At 39.1% G+C, this 21,399-nt stretch overlaps 1 protein-coding gene and 2 long non-coding RNA genes across 4 annotated transcripts in view; 1 reads left to right on the forward strand and 2 right to left on the reverse strand.

Moving 5' to 3' along the window:
• LOC310731235 overlaps positions 1 to 21,186 on the reverse strand; it is a 276,213-nt gene extending 255,027 nt beyond the window's left edge. Inside the window, exons 1-3 of one of the 2 annotated variants that reach the window (XR_014535109.1) lie at positions 20,731 to 21,186; positions 17,337 to 17,491; positions 17,124 to 17,181 (exon numbers count right to left, since the gene is read on the reverse strand). This is a non-coding gene — a long non-coding RNA (uncharacterized lncRNA). Of the gene's footprint in view, positions 1 to 17,007; positions 17,182 to 17,336; positions 17,492 to 20,730 lie in introns of those variants that run through there. The other variant, XR_014535110.1, reaches the window with a different exon arrangement.
• On the reverse strand, positions 1,283 to 4,927 carry LOC310731243. Its single transcript, XR_014535119.1, has 3 exons — positions 4,692 to 4,927; positions 4,505 to 4,602; positions 1,283 to 1,423 (listed from the first exon to the last, which is right to left on the reverse strand). It is a non-coding gene; the product is annotated as an uncharacterized lncRNA (long non-coding RNA).
• On the forward strand, positions 7,433 to 13,303 carry LOC310731579 (uncharacterized protein; the record flags this gene model as incomplete). Its single annotated transcript, XM_083551235.1, has 3 exons — positions 7,433 to 7,877; positions 7,967 to 8,064; positions 12,104 to 13,303. The coding sequence occupies exons 2-3, from the start codon at positions 7,993 to 7,995 to the stop codon at positions 13,301 to 13,303; spliced, it is 1,272 nt and encodes a 423-aa protein (XP_083407361.1). The 5' UTR covers positions 7,433 to 7,877; positions 7,967 to 7,992.
• Positions 21,187 to 21,399: the final 213 nt, after the last annotated feature.

Raw genomic sequence — 21,399 nt, forward strand, 5'->3', positions numbered from 1 at the left:
GTAGTGTAACTGTAGATGGACCAACAATGTTCTGATGGCTTGGAAAGGTGTCCAGTTTGTTAGAGCTAATTAAAATGTACATTACAATTTAAAGTTCCCCAGATATTTACAGTACAATTTCCCTTTACATCCCTTCAAATAAAAAATTTAAGAAGATGATTTGTTTCATGGTTGTATGTTAGAGCACTTGTGGTTCCTTAATGAGCTTTGATGAACATAGCTCCGTCCACAGTGTCCACAGAGGTACAGCTTCTGTCCTGTATGACTCTGCTGGTGGCTGAGGAGGGCACGCCGAGCACTAAGACTCATCCCACACTGTTCACAGTGATACGGCTTCTCTCCTGTGAATACACTGGTGCGATTTGAGAGTACTCAGGTGAGTAAAACTCTTCCCACACTGTTCACAGTAATACGGCTTCACCCCTGTGTGGACACGCTGGTGTTTTGTAAAATTACTCTGTTGAGTAAAACTCTTCCCACACTGTTCACAGTGATATGGCTTCACTCCTGTGTGGACATGCTGGTGCATTCTAAAATTATTTTGATGAGTAAAGCTCTTCCCACACTGTTCACAATGATACGGCTTCTCTCCTGTGTGGACACGCTGATGTGATTTGAGATTACCCTGCTGAGTAAAACTCTTCCCACACTGTTCACAGTGATACGGCTTCTCACCTGTGTGGACACGCTGGTGTGATTTGAGATGACCCTGTTGAGTAAAACTCTTCCCACACTGTTCACAGTAATACGGCTTCTCTCTTGTGTGGATACACTGGTGCAATTTAAGACTACTCTGGCAATTAAAACTCTTTCCGCACTGTTCACAATAATACGGCTTCACTCCTGTGTGGATACGCTGGTGTAATTTGAGAGTACTCAGGTGAGTAAAACTCTTCCCACACTGTTCACAGTGATACGGCTTCACTCCTGTGTGGATACGCTGATGTAATCTGAGACTACTTTGCTGAGTAAAACTCTTCCCACACTGTTCACAGTGATAAGGCTTCTCTCCTGTGTGGACACACTGGTGCGATTTGAGACTACTCTGATGATTAAAACTCTTCCCGCACTGTTCACAATAATACGGCTTCACTCCTGTGTGGATACGCTGGTGTACTTTGAGAGTACTCGGGTGAGTAAAACTCTTCCCACACTGTTCACAGTGATACGGCTTCTCTCCTGTATGGATATGCTGATGTAATCTGAGACTACCTTGCTGAGTAAAACTTTTTCCACACTGATCACAGTGATACAATTTATTTCCTGTGTGGATACGCTGGTGTGATTTGAGATGACCCTGTTGAGTAAAATTCTTCCCACACTGTTCACAGTGATACGGCTTCACTCCTGTGTGGATACGTTGGTGTCTTTTCAGAACAGCAATTTTAGTAAAACTCTTCCCACAATCTGAGCAGTGGTGCATCTGGAAAACAATATAAAATGATTTAATATACTGTAATAATTTTAGATTTGGTCTTGCATGATATCAGAAATGTCTGCTATAGTAATCTGATAAGGTTTGAAACAAGTTAAATAAGAGGTATTTTGAGGCCTTTTAGAAAACCTTTAACTATTTAATGTTCCAAAATCCCTGATATTTATGTCTTCAAGGTGTAGGAGTTTTCCCAGTACCAGACCAGGCAGCATTATATCATCTTATTTTCAATTCCAGGAGACAGGAAAAAAGACTGTGGAACCTGTTGCGCTTCTGTGATAACATCAGATCCTAACAGGATTTAGTCCACGATCACAAAGCTACCTGAAACTATGTTCAAGCAATGTTTGGGTGACTTTGGATTTTACAGTGATCCAAAAGCTACTACTAGTAGCTCTCATTAGACAAAGCTCAAAATCTGGACTGGTGCAAACAATCTTTACCTACTGAGCGGATCTGCATGCTGTCTTTCAAATGATGTGTGAAAATCCCTGTGGTTGGGACAACAATACATTGATGACGACTGCAGGTAATTATCTGTGGCTGTCAAAAGCAGCAACCTACTTCCTCCTAATGGCCTATGAGGGCATTTTCAATCAACTTGTTAGCATGTACCTCCGCTTTCAGACTCTCAGATGAAAATCACCTACCTGAATGTAAATGTGAACAGTTCCTGACCAAAGTGTTCTACATACACAATTTGGATACATTTGGAAAGAAGATACTCTGACCCAGCCATTAATGTTGCACAAGTCAGTGCACTCTTAGCGCAGGTCTCAACCCCGGATACATGTGGAGGGTTGAGTTATGAAGGACATCCAGTGTAAAACATGTGCCAAATCAAACATGCAGATCACAAAAAAAATTTCATACCAGATCGGTCGAGGCCCGGTTTACCAACGACCACCACAGGTATCGTTAGCCAACAGGGTACCGGTGAAAATTGGACTACGGTTGGCCGAAGGAGGAGAAGAAGAGGAGGAAGAAGTCTACAGAAGCAGCGGAAAAAGAAGAAGTGAAGGACAGTGCAGGTTCGGGTTGGTACTTTGACTGGAGAGAGGGACCTGATATGATGGAGAGGAGAAAGGTAGATATGTTGTGTGTTTAGGAGACCAAATGGAAATTGAATAAGACCAGGAATGTTGGAGGTGTTTAAACTGCTCTATCATGGTGTGGATGGAAAGAGAAATGGTGTAGGGGTGATTCTGAAAGAAGAGTACAGTAAGAGTGTAGTGGAGGTGAAGAGAGTTTCTGATAGGATGTGAAGGTGAAGCTGGAAGTTGAAGGGGAGATGATAAATTATCAGTGCTTATGCTCCACAGGTGGGCTGTGAGATGGAGGAGAAGGAAAAATTCTGGAGTGAGTTAGATGAAGTGGTAGATGGTGAACCTAGAAATGAAAGATTAGTGATTGGGGCAGACTTTGAAGGGCATGTAGGTTAAGGGAAAAGCGGTGATGGTAGGTATGGAATTAAGGAGAGGAATATGGAAGGGTAGATGGTGGTAGATTTTTGCTGAAAAGAGGAAAATGGCAGTGGTGAACACGTATTTTAAGAAGAAGGAGGATCATAGAGTGACGTATAAGAGTGGAGGAAGGTGCACACAGGTGGACTATGTTCTATGTAACGCAGGTCCTTTTCTCCCTCCACCTGCTAGACTCCGGGGGCCACTCAGACTATTCTTATACATGTTTGGCTATTCATACAGACTGCATTCATATTAATTGTACAGCAATTCAGACTATTGTTATTCATACAGACTGTATTCATACTGATGGCCGGACATTTCAATGGACAGGAGGAGAATGAATTCTCAGAAGCCATTCTGAGAAGCCATTAATCTCAAGTAGCAAGGACCTGGACAACTCTGCTAGTGCTAATGTTAATTCACCTATTTCTCCATCACCAGCAGCACTCCATTCTCCAACATCTATCTCCCCTACATGCCAGTGTACACACACATACATACATACATACATACATACATACATACATACATACATACATACATACATACATACAACGGGTAAAGTAAGTACTGAACATGTCAACATTTTTCTCAGTAAATATATTTCTAAAGGTGCTAGTGACATGAAATCTTTATCAGATGTTGGTAACAACCCATGCAATCCACACATACAAAGGAATCAAACCATACATGTCCATAAATGAAGTTGTGTAATGTTGTGAAACAACACACACACACACAAGAAAAAGTATTGAACACATGAAGACAGGGAGGTGCAAAAGGGAATGAAAAGCCAAGACAGCAGTAGATATCAATCAGTAATTAGAAAGCAATCCTGCCTATTGTCATTGTAAATTAATATCAGCTGCTTCAGTCCCAACTGATGGCCTGTATAAAGGTGTCCCAATAGCAAGGTGTCACACAAGAAACATCTCATGATGGGTAAAAGCGAAGAGCTCTCTCAAGAACTTCGCATCCTTACTGTTGCACACATACTGATTGCATTGTTTACAGAAGGATTTCTAAACTTCTGAATGTTCTGAAGGGTTTGATATCTTTGTATTCGAGCAGATGTAGTTGTGTTGGCCTATTTTGATAATAGATGCCTTTTAGGCTAAGACCACCTGTTCTCTTTGGGTCCATCAACACTGTGATTCTAATGGTTCTAATTTTAAAACATGGTTCTAATTTTCAAAAGTAATACTAATAAATGATCTTAAAGTGCGAGGCAGAAACTAAACAAACTTGCAGTCCGCCACTTAATACTTTACTTTAAAACTAAACTTCCTCTGGGAGATCACTGGGATACGCATGTGAATATTTGATCTGTTCACTGGTTGCATGTGTAAAAGCTGTTGGTATCAAACATTGTTTACTTTATTAACTGAGTAAAAAGCTGAAGAACAGATCAAATAGGACAATTGATTAAAGATTTGGGGAGAAATTTCGTGTTTCCTTGTAAAAAAAATTTTTAAATAAATAAAGTAGTTTATTGTGATACACTTAAAGTTAAGGTATTTTTTTATGATTTAATTTTAAATACATCATGATGTATCTTTGCCCTGCAAACCACACTGAAAGTTGAGACATGAATAAATTGTACCTTTGATCCAGCAGCAGCAGCAGGAGTGTGTGGAGGTTCTCCTAAAGATCTCCGTCTGGACTCTGATTTCATGATCAGAGGTGTAAAGAATCAGGACACTGGAAGAAAAATGCAGAGGTTCATGACTCCAGAATGTCCACTAGCTGTTCCCCGAGCAGCTCAGCTGCTACATTTCACTGTATCTCACCTTTGGGTAAAAATCCGCTAAATCCGGGACAAAAACGGGGTTGAAGCTCGCGCGCGATAGATTTATAACAGCGAAAGGAACGTCGATGTGCACGCGCAGAAAGTGGAGAAAAACTCACGCCCCAACATTAACTTCAGACCGGAGCGCGTGAAAGAACTCTATAAGTACAAACACAGATCACAAAGCAGTGGGCGGGGCCAACGGGCTCGAGTTCTAAATCCGCAAACATCATTGGCTCTGGGATCACTGGGATTTTCTGTCTCTCACTCTTACTGGTAGAGCTGAAACAGGTAATTATAACATAACATAGGGAATTGTTCATTTAGTTATAATTTTTCCTATAAAACTTCATTATAATAAAAGTAATATATAATAATGTGTTAGTGAAAATAATAATAATAATAATAATAATAATAAATCTAATAATACTGTTAGCAACAGTGTAACAATAACTCAAAAAATATTTTGTTTTGTTTAATGAAAAAAAAGAAAAAATAGTAGTTTTAATATGTAATATGTCATACAATAATATAAAATATAATGTTCTATTTGAATGTTTATTTTCCACAGAAATGCCAGTGTTGAAAAACAGCTTCTGGTACTAAAGGTGTGTAACGTTTTGGTATTTCTGCCTTCAGTGTGTAAGAAAGTACAAGGTGATTATTACTGCATGATTCAGTTCTATTTAATGAGCATATAAATATAAATTATTTTACAGAAGTGAACACCAGACAAAATCTGGAAATCCGAGGCCTAAAGTGCTCAATCAGTAGGTTCAAGAAAAGCATCTGCTTAATCGAGGTACTTTCTCACAAGTGAGAATTGTGACTAAATAAAACTAAATGTTTTTTTATTTTTTTTAAAAATCAATAAATAAAAAGAAAGGGAAACACATGATAGATTTATTTTAAGTACAGTTTCTATCAAGTTACAGAAGGCTGATCATTAAAAAGTGAAAGAAATATATAATAGCAGTTGTAGGAGGAGGAGGAGGAGAAATATTTTGAGAAATAAGGATGTGGTGGGAATGTGGGTGTGGTGGGACCACTCACAGTTTGATGATGTCATGCTGCTGTTAAAAAGCAGGTTTCAGTACTGTGTTGGTACAGTTTTACACAACTGTAACTTAATAGAAACTTTACTTAACTTATAAAATAGTGTAAAAAAAATAACTGTATATGCCAATTACAGTATATCCTGACAATTTTAGAAATGTAGCATTAACACTGATATAGTCAGAACTTTACATCCTGATGGCCCTAATAATGATCCTAAAACCAACAGTACATGTAGCCAGCATTCACACTCTATTCATATAGACTGCCTTCACACTAATAGCTATCATCAACACAGTATTCACCTGATAATGAACACACAAAAGAAGTCGTTAAGAGGATTATCCACCTGCCTCCTCTCTACAGATGTGTGAACTACTTCAAGGTCAAAGTCAACCCTTTACTTAATTGATAGAACCAAAAAGCAACACTTGGGGAAAGAAAACATGCATCTATGGGAATATATTTTCACAATTTTTGGTTTATAAACATTTCACATTTCTTAAGCCTCTTCATATAATTTAAATTTACTTTCCTTATGGAAGCTACATTTTCATTTACTCTTCTCTTCACAACTCTTTCATGTAAACATAACACTTATTTCACACAAAAAGTATTTCATTAATTACATATATAGTGCAGTCAAAAAGACCAATTAAAGCACAATAACTTATAAAGTACTTTTTGTGTTGTTAACTGTTCTCTTTGCTGTGGGGTTTGGGCCTGTATGAATATAAAATAAAACTTCACAATAAAATAAACAATAAAACAAAGCTGCGTGTTTGATTTCTGCATAATGAATATAACTTTCAATCTGATCAGCTGATTATTTGAGGGGAAATGTACAAATCGCTTTAGCACATGTTTATATAAATCTGTATCTTCTCTAGAAAATAGTTTATAACAAGTCACATCTAAAAACTTTTGTCAGCTTCCTGCTCGTTCTCAGTCTGCGTGGAGGAGCACTTTTTCTCTGTAATGACAAACAATTTATTACAGTCAAAGCAAATACCTTCTACATCAACATCTACAGAAACTCAGAGAGATTTCAGTGTTACCTTTGTTCAACTCATTTCCCTGTTTGAAGAGTTTTTCCTGTTGAGGTTTAAAAAATAAAATAATATATAGTTTTATTTAGTCACAATTCTCACTTCAGTCCAATGAGGTCTGCGTCTGTAATCAAAAGAAAGTACCTCGATTAAGCAGATGCTTTTCTCGAAGCTACTGATTGTGTACTTCAGGCCTCGGATTTCCAGCTTTTGTCTGGTGTTCACTTCTGTAAAATAATTTATATTTATATGCTCATTAAATAGAACTGAATCATGCAGTAATAATCACCTTGTACTTTCTTACACACTGAAGGCAGAAATATCAAAACTTTACACACCTTTAGTACCAGAAGCTGTTTTTCAGCACTGGCATTTCTGTGGAAAATAAACATTCAGATAGAACATTATATTTTATATTATTGTATGACATATTACATATTAAAACTACTATTTTTTCTTTTTTTTTCATTAAACAAAACAAAATATTTTTTGAGTTATTGTTACACTGTTGTTAACATTATTATCAGATTTATTATTATTATTATTATTATTATTATTATTATTACTAACACATTATTAGATATTACTTTCATTATAATGAAGTTTTATATTAAAAATTATAACTAAATTCCCTATGTTATGTTATAATTATCTCATTCATACAACTGAGCAGTTGAGGGCCCATGATAGCAGCTCCAACAGTCATTTAGTTGAATCTTCTGAGGAGAAGTGGGTTCCACACACCAGCCATCAACCAGAAAAGAGGTTCAAGCAGTCTCCAAACTCAGCACCTGTTTCAGCTCAACCAGTAAGAGTGAGAGACAGAAAATCCCAGTGATCCCAGAGCCAATGATGTTTGCGGATTTAGAACTCGAGCCCGTTGGCCCCGCCCACTGCTTTGTGATCTGTGTTTGTACTTATAGAGTTCTTTCACGCGCTCCGGTCTGAAGTTAATGTTGGTCGCGTGAGTTTTTCTCCACTTTCTGCGCGTGCACATCGACGTTCCTTTCGCTGTTATAAATCTATCGCGCGCGAGCTTCAACCCCGTTTTTGTCCCGGATTTAGCGGATTTTTACCCAAAGGTGAGATACAGTGAAATGTAGCAGCTGAGCTGCTCGGGGAACAGCTAGTGGACATTCTGGAGTCATGAACCTCTGCATTTTTCTTCCAGTGTCCTGATTCTTTACACCTCTGATCATGAAATCAGAGTCCAGACGGAGATCTTTAGGAGAACCTCCACACACTCCTGCTGCTGCTGCTGGATCAAAGGTACAATTTATTCATGTCTCAACTTTCAGTGTGGTTTGCAGGGCAAAGATACATCATGATGTATTTAAAATTAAATCATAAAAAAATACCTTAACTTTAAGTGTATCACAATAAACTACTGTTTTTTTATTCATTTAAAAAATCCTTTTACAAGCAAACACGAAATTTCTCCCCAAATCTTTAATCAATTGTCCTATATGATCTGTTCTTCAGCTTTTTACTCAGTTGATAAAGTAAACAATGTTTGATACCAACAGCTTTTACACATGCAACCAGTGAACAGATCAAATATTCACATGCGTATCCCAGTGATCTCCCAGAGGAAGTTTAGTTTTAAAGTAAAGTATTAAGTGGCGGACTGCAAGTTTGTTTAGTTTCTGCCTCGCACTTTAAGATCATTTATTAGTAGTACTTTTGAAAATTAGAACCATGTTTCCACTGTGTTGAGTACTAGTGTAGCCTGGAATCACAGTGTTAATGAACCCAAAGAGAACAGGTGGTCTTAGCCTAAAAGGCATCTATTATCAAAATAGGCCAACACAACTACATCTGCTCGAATACACCCCGTTTAATCAGAGCATAAGCCTGTATGTCAACATAAGCAGTCATCACATGTGATTATAACAGGAGACAACATACAGCGGGTAAAATAAGTATTGAAAATGTCACCATTTTTCTCAGTAAATATATTTCATAAGGTGCTATTGATGTTGTTAGATTTTTATTATTTCCCATGTGATCAACGATGCCCATGGTGTCTTTTCTGATCAGGGAAGAATCACAGCACACATACTGGGGCAAATGTTCTTCTTCAGTTTATTGCAGATAACAGACAAGTATATACACACTGGAATAACCCTGAGCTAAAGCTGTTCTTGATTTGGTAAGAAGACATAGTAACTGGAGATGTGTGCATCCAGATAAAGACTTCCATAAAGATAACATAGGAATGTGTTTAGAGAACCAGTGTGAGAACCATCTTAACACTAAAAGACATGAAATCCAGACATACAAAGATATCAAACCATTCAGAACATTCAGAAGTTTAGAAATCCTTCTGTAAACAATGCAATCAGTATGTGTGCAACAGTAAGGATGCAAAGTTCTTGAGAGAGCTCTTCGCTTTTACCCATCATGAGATGTTTCTTGTGTGACACCTTGGTAATGGGACACCTTTATACAGGCCATCAGTTGGGACTGAAGTAGCTGATATTAATTTACAATGACAATAGGCAGGATTGCTTTCTAATTACTGATTGATATCTACTGCTGTCTTGGCTTTTCATTCCTTTTTGCACCTCCCTGTCTTCATGTGTTCAATACTTTTTCTTGTGTGTGTGTTGTTACACAACATTACACAACTTCATTTATGGACATGTATGGTTTGATTCCTTTGTATGTGTGGATTGCATGGGTTGTTACCAACATCTGATAAAGATTTCATGTCACTAGCACCTTTAGAAATATATTTACTGAGAAAAATGTTGACATGTTCAGTACTTACTTTACCCGTTGTATGTATGTATGTAGGTAAGTGTGTGTGTGTACACTGGCATGTAGGGGAGATAGATGTTGGAGAATGGAGTGCTGCTGGTGATGAAGAAATAGGTGAATTAACGTTACCACTAGCAGAGCTGTTCAGCTCCTTGCTACTTGAGATTAATGGCTTCTGATCATTAATTCTCCTCCTGTCCATTGAAATATCCGACCATCAGTATGCATGCAGTATGAATGCAGTCTGTATGAATAACAATAGTCTAAATTGCTGTACATTAATATGAATGCAGTCTGTATGAATAACAATAGTCTGATTTGCTGTACAATAATATGAATGCAGTCTGTATGAATAACAATAGTCTGAATTGCTGTACAATAATATGAATGCAGTCTGTATGAATAACAATAGTCTGAATTGCTGTACAATAATATGAATGCAGTCTGTATGAATAACAATAGTCTGAATTGCTGTACATTTAATATGAATGCAGTCAGTATGAATAGCCAAACATGTATAACAATAGTCTAGTGGCCCCCGGAGTCTAGCAGGGGGAGGGAGAAAAGGACCTGCGTTAAAAACGATGTACAGTAAAACCCAGAGTGACTTATTTCCTTCTTTTTCTTCATTCGGCTTCTTCCATTAGGGGTCGCCACAGCGGATCATCTGTCTCCATACCCCCTGCTCTCTATATCTGCCTCTTTCCATCCTCAACATTCTCTTACCAATATACCCCATGCCCATGAAACCATAGTGCTGCTCACAGATGGTCACCTCTTCTCTCAGCCTGGCTTCCACTACTCTTTCCCATAACTTCATGGTGTGAATGATCAACTTAATTCCCCTGTAGTTACTACAGGTCTGCACATCTTCCTTATTCTTAAAGATCAGTACCAGGACGCTCCTTCTCCATTCCTCAGGCATCTTCTCACCATCCACTCTTATACGTCACTCTATGATCCTCCTTCTTCTTAAAATACGTTTTCACCACCACCATCTGCCCTTCCACATTCCTCTCCTTAATTCCATACCTACCATCACCTCCTCATCACCTCCTCATCACCTCTGTTCCCTTCACCTACATGCCCTTTAAAGTCTGCCCCAATCACCAATCTTTCATTCCTAAGTTCACCATCTACCACTTTATCTAACTCACTCCAGAATTTTTCCTTCTCCTCCATCTCACAGCCCACCTGTGGAGCATAAGCACCAATGATATTTATCATCTCCCCTTCACTTCCAGCTTCACCTTCATCACCCTATCAGAAACTCTCTTCACCTCCACTACACTCTTACTGTACTCTTCCTTCAGAATCACCCCTACACCATTTCTCCTTCCATCCACACTATAATATAATAGTTTAAACACCTCCAGTGTCCTGGTCTTATTCTCCTAAACACACAACATATCTACCTTTCTTCTCTCCATCATATCAGCTCCCTCTCTCCCTTTACCAGTCATAGTACCAACATTCAAAGTACCAACCCGAACCTCCACTGTCCTCCACTTCTTCTTTTTCCGCTGCCTCTGTAGACGTCTTCCTCCTCTCCTTCACCTCCTTCGGCCAACTGTAGCCCAATTTCCACCGGTACCCTGTTGGCTAACGATACCTGTGGTGGTCGTTGGTAAACCGGGCCTCGACCGATCCGGTATGAAATTCTGATTTGTGATCTGCATGTTTGATTTGGCACGTTTTACACTGGATGTCCTTCATAACGCAACCCTCCACATGTATCCGGGGTTGAGACCTGCGCTAAGAGTGCACTGACTTGTGCAACATTAATGGCTGGGTCAGAGTATCTTCTTTCCAAATGTATCTAAATTGTGTATGTAGAACACTTTGGTCAGGAACTGTTCACATTTACATTCAGGTAGGTGATTTTCATCTGAGAGTCTGAAAGCGGAGGTACATGCTAACAAGTTGATTGAAAATGCCCTCATAGGCCATTAGGAGGAAGTAGGTTGCTGCTTTTGACAGCCACAGATAATTACCTGCAGTCGTCATCAATGTATTGTTGTCCCAACCACAGGGATTTTCACACATCATTTGGAAGACAGCATGCAGATCAGCTCAGTAGGTACTGATTGTTTGCACAAGTCCAGATTTTGAGCTTTGTCTAATGAGAGCTACTATTAGCAAATGTTCTGAATCAGAAATGTATTTTGCTAAATCCAAAATCACCCAAACATTGCTTGAACATAGTTTCAGGTAGCTTTGTGATCGTGGACTGAATCCTGTTAAGCTCTGATGTTATCACAGAAGCACAACAGGTTCCACAGTTTTTTTCTCTGTCTCCTGGAATTGAAAATAAGATGATATAATGCTGCCTGGTCTGGAACTGGGAAAACTCCTCCACCTTGAAGACATAAATATCGGGGATTTTATACAAGTATTAAATAGTTAAAGGTTTTCTAAAAGGCCTCAAAATACCTCTCATTGAACTTGTTTCAAACCATATCAGATTACTATAGCAGACATTTCTGATAACATGCAAGACTTAAAATTATTACAGTATATTGAATCATTTTATATTGTTTTCCAGATGCACCACTGCTCAGATTGTGGGAAGAGTTTTACTAAAATTGCTGTTCTGAAAAGACACCAACGTATCCACACAGAAGAGAAGCCGTATCACTGTGAACAGTGTGGGAAGAGTTTTACTCACCTGAGTAGTCTCAAATCACACCAGCGTATCCACACAGAAGAGAAGCCGTATCACTGTGAACAGTGTGGGAAGAGTTTTACTCAACAGGGTAATTTTAGAATACACCAGCGTGTCCACACAGGAGAGAAGCCATATTACTGTGAACAGTGTGGGAAAAGTTTTGCTCATCAGAGTAGTCTCAAAAGACACCAGCATATCCACACAGGAGAGAAGCCTTATCACTGTGAACAGTGTGGGAAGAGTTTTACTCAACAGGGTAATCTCAAATCACACCAGAGTATCCACACAGGAGTGAAGCCGTATTACTGTGAACAGTGTGGGAAGAGTTTTGATCGTCAGAGTCATCTCAAATCACACCAGATTATCCACACAGGAGTAAAGCCGTATCACTGTGAACAGTGTGGGAAGAGTTTTACTCAACAGGGTAATCTGCTTAGACACCAGCGTATCCACACAGGAGAGAAGCCGTATCACTGTGAACAGTGTGGGAAGAGTTTTGATCGCCAGAGTAATCTTAAATCACACCAGCGTATCCACACAGGAGAGAAGCTGTGTTACTGTGAACAGTGTGGGAAGAGTTTTACTCAACAGGGTCATCTGCTTAGACACCAGCTTATCCACACAGGAGAGAAACTGTATCACTGTGAACAGTGTGGGAAGAGTTTTAATCAACAGGGTAATCTCAAATCACACCAGCGTATCCACACAGGAGTGAAGCCGTATCACTGTGAACAGTGTGGGAAGAGTTTTACTTATCAGAGTAATTTTAGAATACACCAGCGTGTCCACACAGGAGAGAAACTGTATCACTGTGACCAGTGTGGGAAGAGTTTTACTCAACTGGGTCATCTGCTTAGACACCAGCGTATCCACACAGGAGAGAAACTGTATCACTGTGAACAGTGTGGGAAGAGTTTTAATCAACAGGGTAATCTGAAATCACACCAGCGTATCCACACAGGAGTGAAGCCGTATTACTGTGAACAGTGTGGGAAGAGTTTTAGTGATCGGAGTGTGAACTCACTGTGGACGGAGCTATGTTCATTAAAGCTCATTAAGGAAGCACAAGTGCTCTAACATACAACCATAAAACAAATCATCTTCTTTAATTTCTTATTTGAAGGGATGTAAAGGGAAATTGTACTGTAAATATTGGCGGAACTTTAAATTGTAATGTAAATTTGATTTAGCTCCAACAAATTGGACACCTTTCCAAGCCATCAGAACATTGTTGTTCCATCTACAGTTACACTACAACTACACTTTATGGCAACATGTATGAGGCTACCTGAGCATCTCACCCATATGTGCTTTCTGAACATTATCTAATGGAACTTCTTCTAATCCATTGTCCCCTGAGCCCAGTGTTGCTGATTTACTGCAAACTTGAGCTTGATCACACGGTTACACAGCAAGATCAGGGAATAGATTTTTGTTGTATATGTCTAAGATGTATATATGTATAAGAATTAAAGTGCAGACAAATCTCACCCTAAGTCTTTTTTAAATCTAAAATGTTAAATGTATAAACCTTTAGGTATTTTGCACCAACGTTCATTTTTTGTGTTTCTCTAACTTCAAATAAGTTTATTAGTCAACTGTAATGTTTGGTTGAGGAGTGGTAATGGTATGGGGCTGTACTTTAGGGGTAAGACTCAGCCCTTGATTTAAAGTGTAGGGAAATGTTCATTACTTTAGCATACCAAATCATTTTGGACAATGCAATGCTTCTAATATTGTGGGAATAGTTTGGAGACGGCCCTTTATTAATCCAGCATGACCATGCCACAGTGCACAAACTGAGGTTCATAAAGACATGGTTGGATGAGTTTGGTGTGGAAGAACTAAACTGGCCTGCACAGAGCTCTAATCTCAACTTCACTGAACACCTTTGAGATTAAGGTGAATGTTAAAAGTCGATTATTCTAAATGGACTGGATGAGTCTCGGTGTCATTAAAAACGTCTTTAGGAACATTTTTTTGTGATTATTTCATGAACAGTTCACTGATTTTTCTCTTGCTATTGTTTAACTTATACTTAAAATTTTTATAAGGAAGAAAATAGAAATGCTGCTGATAGAAACAATGTTTTATTCTATATCATAGATGATTATGAAGTATCAACAAATCATCATTGTTATTTACTAAATTAAATTCCAGTTTTTAACAAAATATTATTATGCAGAAAGAATAAAATGGAAAGCAATCAACTTCAATGTGGGAGCAATAAAATCTGTGTTTCCAGGGTCCAACTGTGACAGTAACTTCAGGAGTCTCAGTCTAGAATTGTATGCAGTTCTCACTGCTCTGAATACAAGAACACCCGAGCTTCATCACCAAATGAAAATAAAAGTTCATTACAGTTTTTTTGGATTGCTTAAGCAGGATTTTTAAAACAGGGCCCGTGTTCTCAAAACACACACAATTAGCACAACCACACACCCAATTAGCAAAACACTACAGATCCCTTGCATAATTAAACACTCTTGTAAAAACTATACACTTTTGTGTGAAAACCACACTTTTTTACCATATGAAACACACACGTTTCACATTACTATACTTTGTTTGCACGAGTTACACTCTGCTGTGATAAACTTAACTACTAAACTACTTCCCTATGATTAGAGTAGGCTACCATCAATAAAGTACAAATATAATGAAAATATACCAAACACTACACAAGACCAATGTTGCAGACTGAAGAAACTCATTTATTTGTCAACACGCCCAAAATGTTGACATGGAGATTCATTATACTGTAACAAAACGGCACTTCACGTATTGTACTGTAAGTTCACTGTAAAAAAAAAAAAAAAAGAACTAGACATTGTCTCTTCGCCTAGCTGGATCTGGCCAGAGAATTTCATCAACATCGCAGGCAATGTTGTCATTATCAAGACACCTTGGAAAGAAATGTCTTGAATGATGAATCCATCCTTGCATTGCTGCTACCTCCATCTGGTCACAGGCCTCCTCCATGGCTTGGATAAGGGGTACCTCAGCTTGGAGACGGAGATCATATACCTTCCACCGCCATGCCGAGAAAAACTCTTCTATAGGGTTGAGAAATGGAGAGTATGGTGGAAGATATAGGACAGTGAAATGTGGATGTTGCTGAAACCAGTTCTGAACCAGAGCAGAGCGGTGGAAAGACACATTGTCCCAGACAACAATGTATTGCATATGATAGTTTTGATTTGCAGCTTTTATGTCGTGCAATTGGTCCAAGAATGTAAGTATGAGTGCTGAGTTGTAAGGGCCCTTATGGGCATGGCGGTGGAGGACCCCATTCTGTGTAATGGCTGCACAGAGTGTTATATTACCCCCACGTTGCCCTGGGACATTGACTATAGCCCTGTGGCCAATAATGTTTCTTCCCCTCCTTCGTGTTCTCGACAGGTTGAACCCAGCCTTATCTACGTAAATGAACTCATGCTGGATCTCCTCTCCATCCATTTGTAAAACTATCTGAAAAACAGTGTCATGCAAAATTGTGTAGTTCAGTGTAGATCTAGTATACATATTACAGTACAGTAAAAGATTATGAGACAGTATGCAAGAACACACTGCTAAAGTGAATACATGCCTCTGCATAATCATACCGCAGTCGTTTCACCCTTTCGGGTTGCGCTCGAAAGTCACTCGATAAATTTGCTTCATTTGAAGATGTGTTTTTTTAAAGATGCGTGCCAGTGTTGATGTTGAGACCTGATGGATATCGTTGAAACTGGCATGCTTATTGACAATGTTAGCTTGGAGCTGATTGAGTGTTATAGCATTGTTGGACAAAACCATGTTCACTATCTCCCTTTCTTGCTGTTCAGTGAACATAGGAGGCCTTCCCCCTTGTCGTTCCTGACCCTCAATCCTATGTAGCAAAAGAAAACAGTATACAATAGTACAGTAATTTCACAGGAAAAGGTAAAAGAAGTGCTGATAGTGCCTAGAATACATTACTGTGAGCAGTTACTGAAACCGTGCAGATGTTTTTGATATGATGATATTTTTACAATACCTATTTTCCAGTCGAAATGTTCATATCACACTTGCCACTGTGTATTGGCTTAGATTTGGCTGTACTCGCAGTCCAGCCTTCCTCAGCGTCAGGCCGTGGTTGACAACGTGGCCAACCAGTGTTGCGCGGATCTCATTTGTCAGATTCGGTCCTCTTTGAGCACCTTCTTGTCTTCCTTTTCCTCTTCCTCTACCTCTACCTCCAGCATGGCCTCCATCTCTTCCTCTTCCTCTGTTAATTCCTCCTCTGTTGACTCCTCTTTCTCCCCTTCCTTCTCTGTTGACTCCTCTTCCTCCCCTTCCTCCTCTGTTGACTCCTCTTCCTCCTCTGTTGGCTCCTGTTCCTCCCCTTCCTCCTCTGTTGACTCCTCTTCCTCCCCTTCCTGCTCCTCCTTGTCCTCCTCCTTGTTCTCCTCGTTCTCCTCCTCGTCTTACTCTTTCTCTGACTCTTTCAATTGTGCTTGAAGACCGATGAACTCACCTGCTGCTTTTATAGTGCTTATACACCTGATTGGTGTGTCTGCAATTAAGCAAACAAGTGTTTACACACCTGATGACTGTGTTGAACCAATTGGTTGGACGGTGCAGTAATTTGACAGTTTTGCAAATCACTGTGTGTAGAGTTTTGCAACAAGTGTGAGGTTGACATTGTGCTTATAGTTGTGCAAATATGGGCTGATGTTTTGCCTCTTGAGTGTAAGGTATTGCTAATAGTGTACTACTTTTAATTTTAGTGTGTAAGCAATCCAAAAAAACTGTAATAGAGAAGATAAAAGAAGAGAAAGCCATTCTGGTACAGAAGGTGCAAACTCTGGAGGCTACTTTAACTATGGAGCAAAAGCAGCGTGAACAGAACATAAATCATAGAAACGACACACACCTCCAGAACATCACCGAGCTCCAGTCTTCCCTGAAACTCCATGAGGAACAGGAGAAATCTGGAGAACGTGAGAGAGAGAGAGCTGGGTGACAGAACAAAAGCAGCTGCTGGAACATGTTGCTCAGTTAGAGGCCAGTTTGGAATTTGAGAGATATAAATGGGAGGAGAAAAGCAAGAAGGACCAACTAGACATGAATGAGAGGAACAACTTACCGCTTCTGACCATCAGAGAGCTCCAGGATTCTCTTAATCACTGTGAGAAGAAGAAGGATAGAGCAGAGCATAGGAGAGATCATCTGATGAGATACCAGAAGCTACTGGAGGACATTCAAGAGCTCCAAGAGACCGTGAATCACTGCCGCCTTCTTCTTCAGATGATCAAAAAGACTACAATGAACTCAAACATACAACTGAGCATATCATTTGAACTCAAGGATGACCAATATATGTTGCTGATTTCTTTTGTTCGATATGTTTGGCCAATTATTATCCCCCCTTCATCTCATAAAATCTAACAGATAATTGATAAGAAATGATACAGAAAATTGCTCAAATGATTAATTAATTTGTATCGGAAGATTGTGCTGCAAATTATGTCAAATAAACATTTCCCATAAAAAAATGTCAATGTCCAGCTGGTTCAGCATCTTCAGCATGAGTTCCACTGATGCTTCCAGGTGAGCTCTTTTGGGAAATTTTCTTAAAATATAAAATAAACTGACTGTAGACTCAAAAAGTTTGAAGATGTGGAACACAGACACAAACAAGTAAAGTTTTTTTTTTACTGTTTATTCTTTATTTTTTTTACTGATTATCCTTCTGTATCCTTCCCATGTATCTATCCAGTCTTTTAACATGCTACAATCTGTCACGCTCCCTGAGATCTCGAAACTCTTAAAAACATATCAAAGCCTACACATAACATACGTCTCACATCATAACCTTGTGCTCCAGAACATCTGATCACATGCACATTATCAACTTGTGCTGTTAATATCATGAACAGCAGCTACGCTAATTCCTCTCCACCGCTTCTCTTTCTCTCCCCATCCCGAGGCATCCTGAGGTTTGGCCAGCTCCAGTCACGTCCCACCTCATGAAGATTATGGACCTTTGAAGTAGTAGATGCCGAACTCGCAAACATTCCGAACCATCTAGAGACGTACCAGTGCCAATTGGATCCCACTACATGGATCACAGAAGTTGAGCTATTTTATGAGTTGCTCAGTAGCTCCTAGTTTTATAACCATAAAGACTGTATAAGACTGTAGAAAGAACATCACTTATAATCTTATACTCCAGTGCTTATGTTAGTTCTCACTCTCCAGTGTTCTGTATTGTTGAAAGATTTATGATCAAACTCTTCACCTTAACTGTTGATTTCTGTAAAGCTGCTTTAAAACAATGTCTGTTGTGAAAAGCGCTATAGAAATAAACTTCACTTGACTGTAAAACCCCCCCCCCAATGTATCATCTATACTGTAGAATTGTTCATGTCATGTGATTTGGTCACATTGAATCTATTTAAATTTCTGCAACCAAAATCATCCTACAGATAAAGTGCACATGAACATCGTGTTCTATCTGAACGTTTCTTTTTCTTTTCCAAAGGAACTCTGGTATTGAAAACCACCTTCTGGCACTTAAAGGTGTGTATAGTTTGAATGTTTCTGCTTTCAGTGTGTAAGACAGTAGAAGCACATTATTACTGCATGATACAGTTCTATTACATCAGAGGTGGCAAAAAAGTACACACATCCTTAAGTAGAAGTACAGATACTCATGTTTTAAAATACTCAGGTAAAAGTTGAAGTACTGATTATACTTTTTTACTCAAGTGAAAGTAAAGAAGTCTTGGCTCTGACATGTACTTCAGTAAAACGTAGTTATTACTTCTACCTGTTTTAGTGTCACACTGGTAACTGGACCTCACCTCATATTAATATTACAGTGGAACCCGGTTATGTCGCCGGCATCGAGACAAACGAAAACCAATATGGCTGCAATATATTAACGTGCTTTCAATTTCTTTATGTATATGATGTGCGTTAATAAATGAGAATGTGCATGCACGTGTTTTTGGAGGTTTTTTTTACACTAGAGCGTTGCCGCGATTTGTTTGATGAAGGCATGCTATAAAAATTTACATACATGTTTGTTAACAACAAAAGGCATATGTGCACCAACTAACAGCAGAGATTTACCAGTATACAATACAAACCACCGTCGATTCTCCATACAAACCTTTATTATATTCTCCAACATTGAAAACACAAAGCTCGCTCACAAAATCACAAAAAACGTGCGGGGTGTAGTTCATTTTTACAAAAAAATCTCCATACTAATCTGTCCTCTACAATCCACAAACTTACAATGTAACTGCTTCTGATCTTCTCTATACTTCTCCATCAACATTCTCAAAGCAAATATTACATCTGTGGTACCTCACAAATCTCACAGATGGTCACCTTCTCTCAGCCTGGCTTCCACTACACTTTCCCATAACTTCAAGTGAAGTTTATTTCTATAGCACTTTTCACAAGACATTGTCTCAAAGCAGCTTTACAGAAATCAACAGGTGAATGGTGTGCATTTATCCCTGATGAGCAAGGAAAAAGGACTGTGGCAAGGAAAAACTCCCTTAGATGTAGTGAGGAAGAAACCTTAAGAGGAACCAGACTCAAAAGGGGAACCATCCTCATTTGAGTGACATCAAGAGTGTGATCATGAATCTTTTATTAATACAGAACACTGGAGAGTGAGAACTAACATGAGCACTGGAGTATAAGATTATAAGTAATGTTCTTTCTACAGTCTTATACAGTCTTTATGGTTATGGCCAAACCTCAGGAAGCCTCGGGATGGGGAGAGAAAGAGAAGCAGTGGAGAGAAATTAGCGTAGCTGCTGTTCATGATATTAACAGCACAAGTTGATAATGTGCATGTGATCAGATGTTCTGGAGCACAAGGTTATGATGTGAGACGTATGTTATGTGTAGGCTTTGCTAAAAAGATAAGTTTTTAATCTGCACTTAAACTGGGAGAGTGTGTCTGAACCGGAAAACTGTCAGGAAGACTATTCCAGAGTTTAGGAGCTAAACTCTGAAACAGTGTTATGGACGTGACCTAAAGCTAAATCTTTAGGTCACGTCCATAAATCCCTCAAGTTAGCAGTTATTAAGCCCCTCATTATGAAACCTAATTTGGATCCAAACACGCTATCAAATTACAGACCCATTTTAAATCTCCCATTTATCTCTAAGATTTTAGAAAAGATTGTTCGCTGCCCAGTTCTGTTCCCACTTACAAGAAAACAATATCTTTGAAGAGTTTCAGTCAGGTTTCAGGCCCCATCTCATTTACAATCACTGCTTTGGGTGATCTAATGTTTAAAAAAAAAAAAAACTTTAGAACTTTTTGGTGTTTGCTTATCTGGCATTTTTCAGTTTTAACTGCAATAAGATTATTTCTGGATCTTGTGTATTTAATTATTGGTTTTACCACGAGGAATAGATACGGTTTCTATAAACTGGGCTGTGTGTGAACTTGTAACTATTTGGTTTGTTGTATAAATGTTCTCATAGTCGTAAATTTCCTGATGTCTTACCAGTCAGATGGTGTGAAGTATCCTAGAGATGTTATCTGATAGCACTGCTGCTCCAACTCTGCTGGGGTGCAGGCCATCAGGGCGGAGGAACCTCGGACGCTTCCAGAAACAGTTCCAGTTATTAATAAAGAGAAGTTTGTGCTCTCGACACCATGACTGTAACCATTCATTTAGTGCAAAGAGTCTACTAAACTTCTCAGCCCCTCGCTGGTAAGTGGGAAGAGGTCCTGACACTATGATCCTCGTTGTGAGTGATGTGCTGCGTACCGTCTCCACCAGGATCCTGAAATCCCTCTTTAAGATCTCCGTTTGCCTCAGCCGGGTGTCGTTCGTTCCGGCATGAAGAACAACCGCTGCAAAGTTCTCGTTCAGGATCGCGGGTACCTGCGCAGCGACATCGAGTACACGAGCACCAGGAAAACAGGGAGTGTGCACCTTACCTTTGTCTCCGGTAGCGCGGACATCGAACGAGTCCTCACCTGTGCTCAAAGGCAGACACACAGCCGGCATAGTGCTTATAATAGCAGATAGCGTTAAGATACAGAGATGTGATAAAGTGAGAGGGAATGAATATAGTCAACACTAGTGATAGTCAAGTTAACTTACTACAGGCACAAGTCAGGAAGACAAAAAAACAATTTAGAATTATTAAAAGAGGAAAAAAGGAGA

Source organism: Silurus aristotelis (assembly GCF_946808225.1).
Source record: "Silurus aristotelis genome assembly, chromosome: 9".
Classification (NCBI taxonomy): domain Eukaryota; kingdom Metazoa; phylum Chordata; class Actinopteri; order Siluriformes; family Siluridae; genus Silurus; species Silurus aristotelis.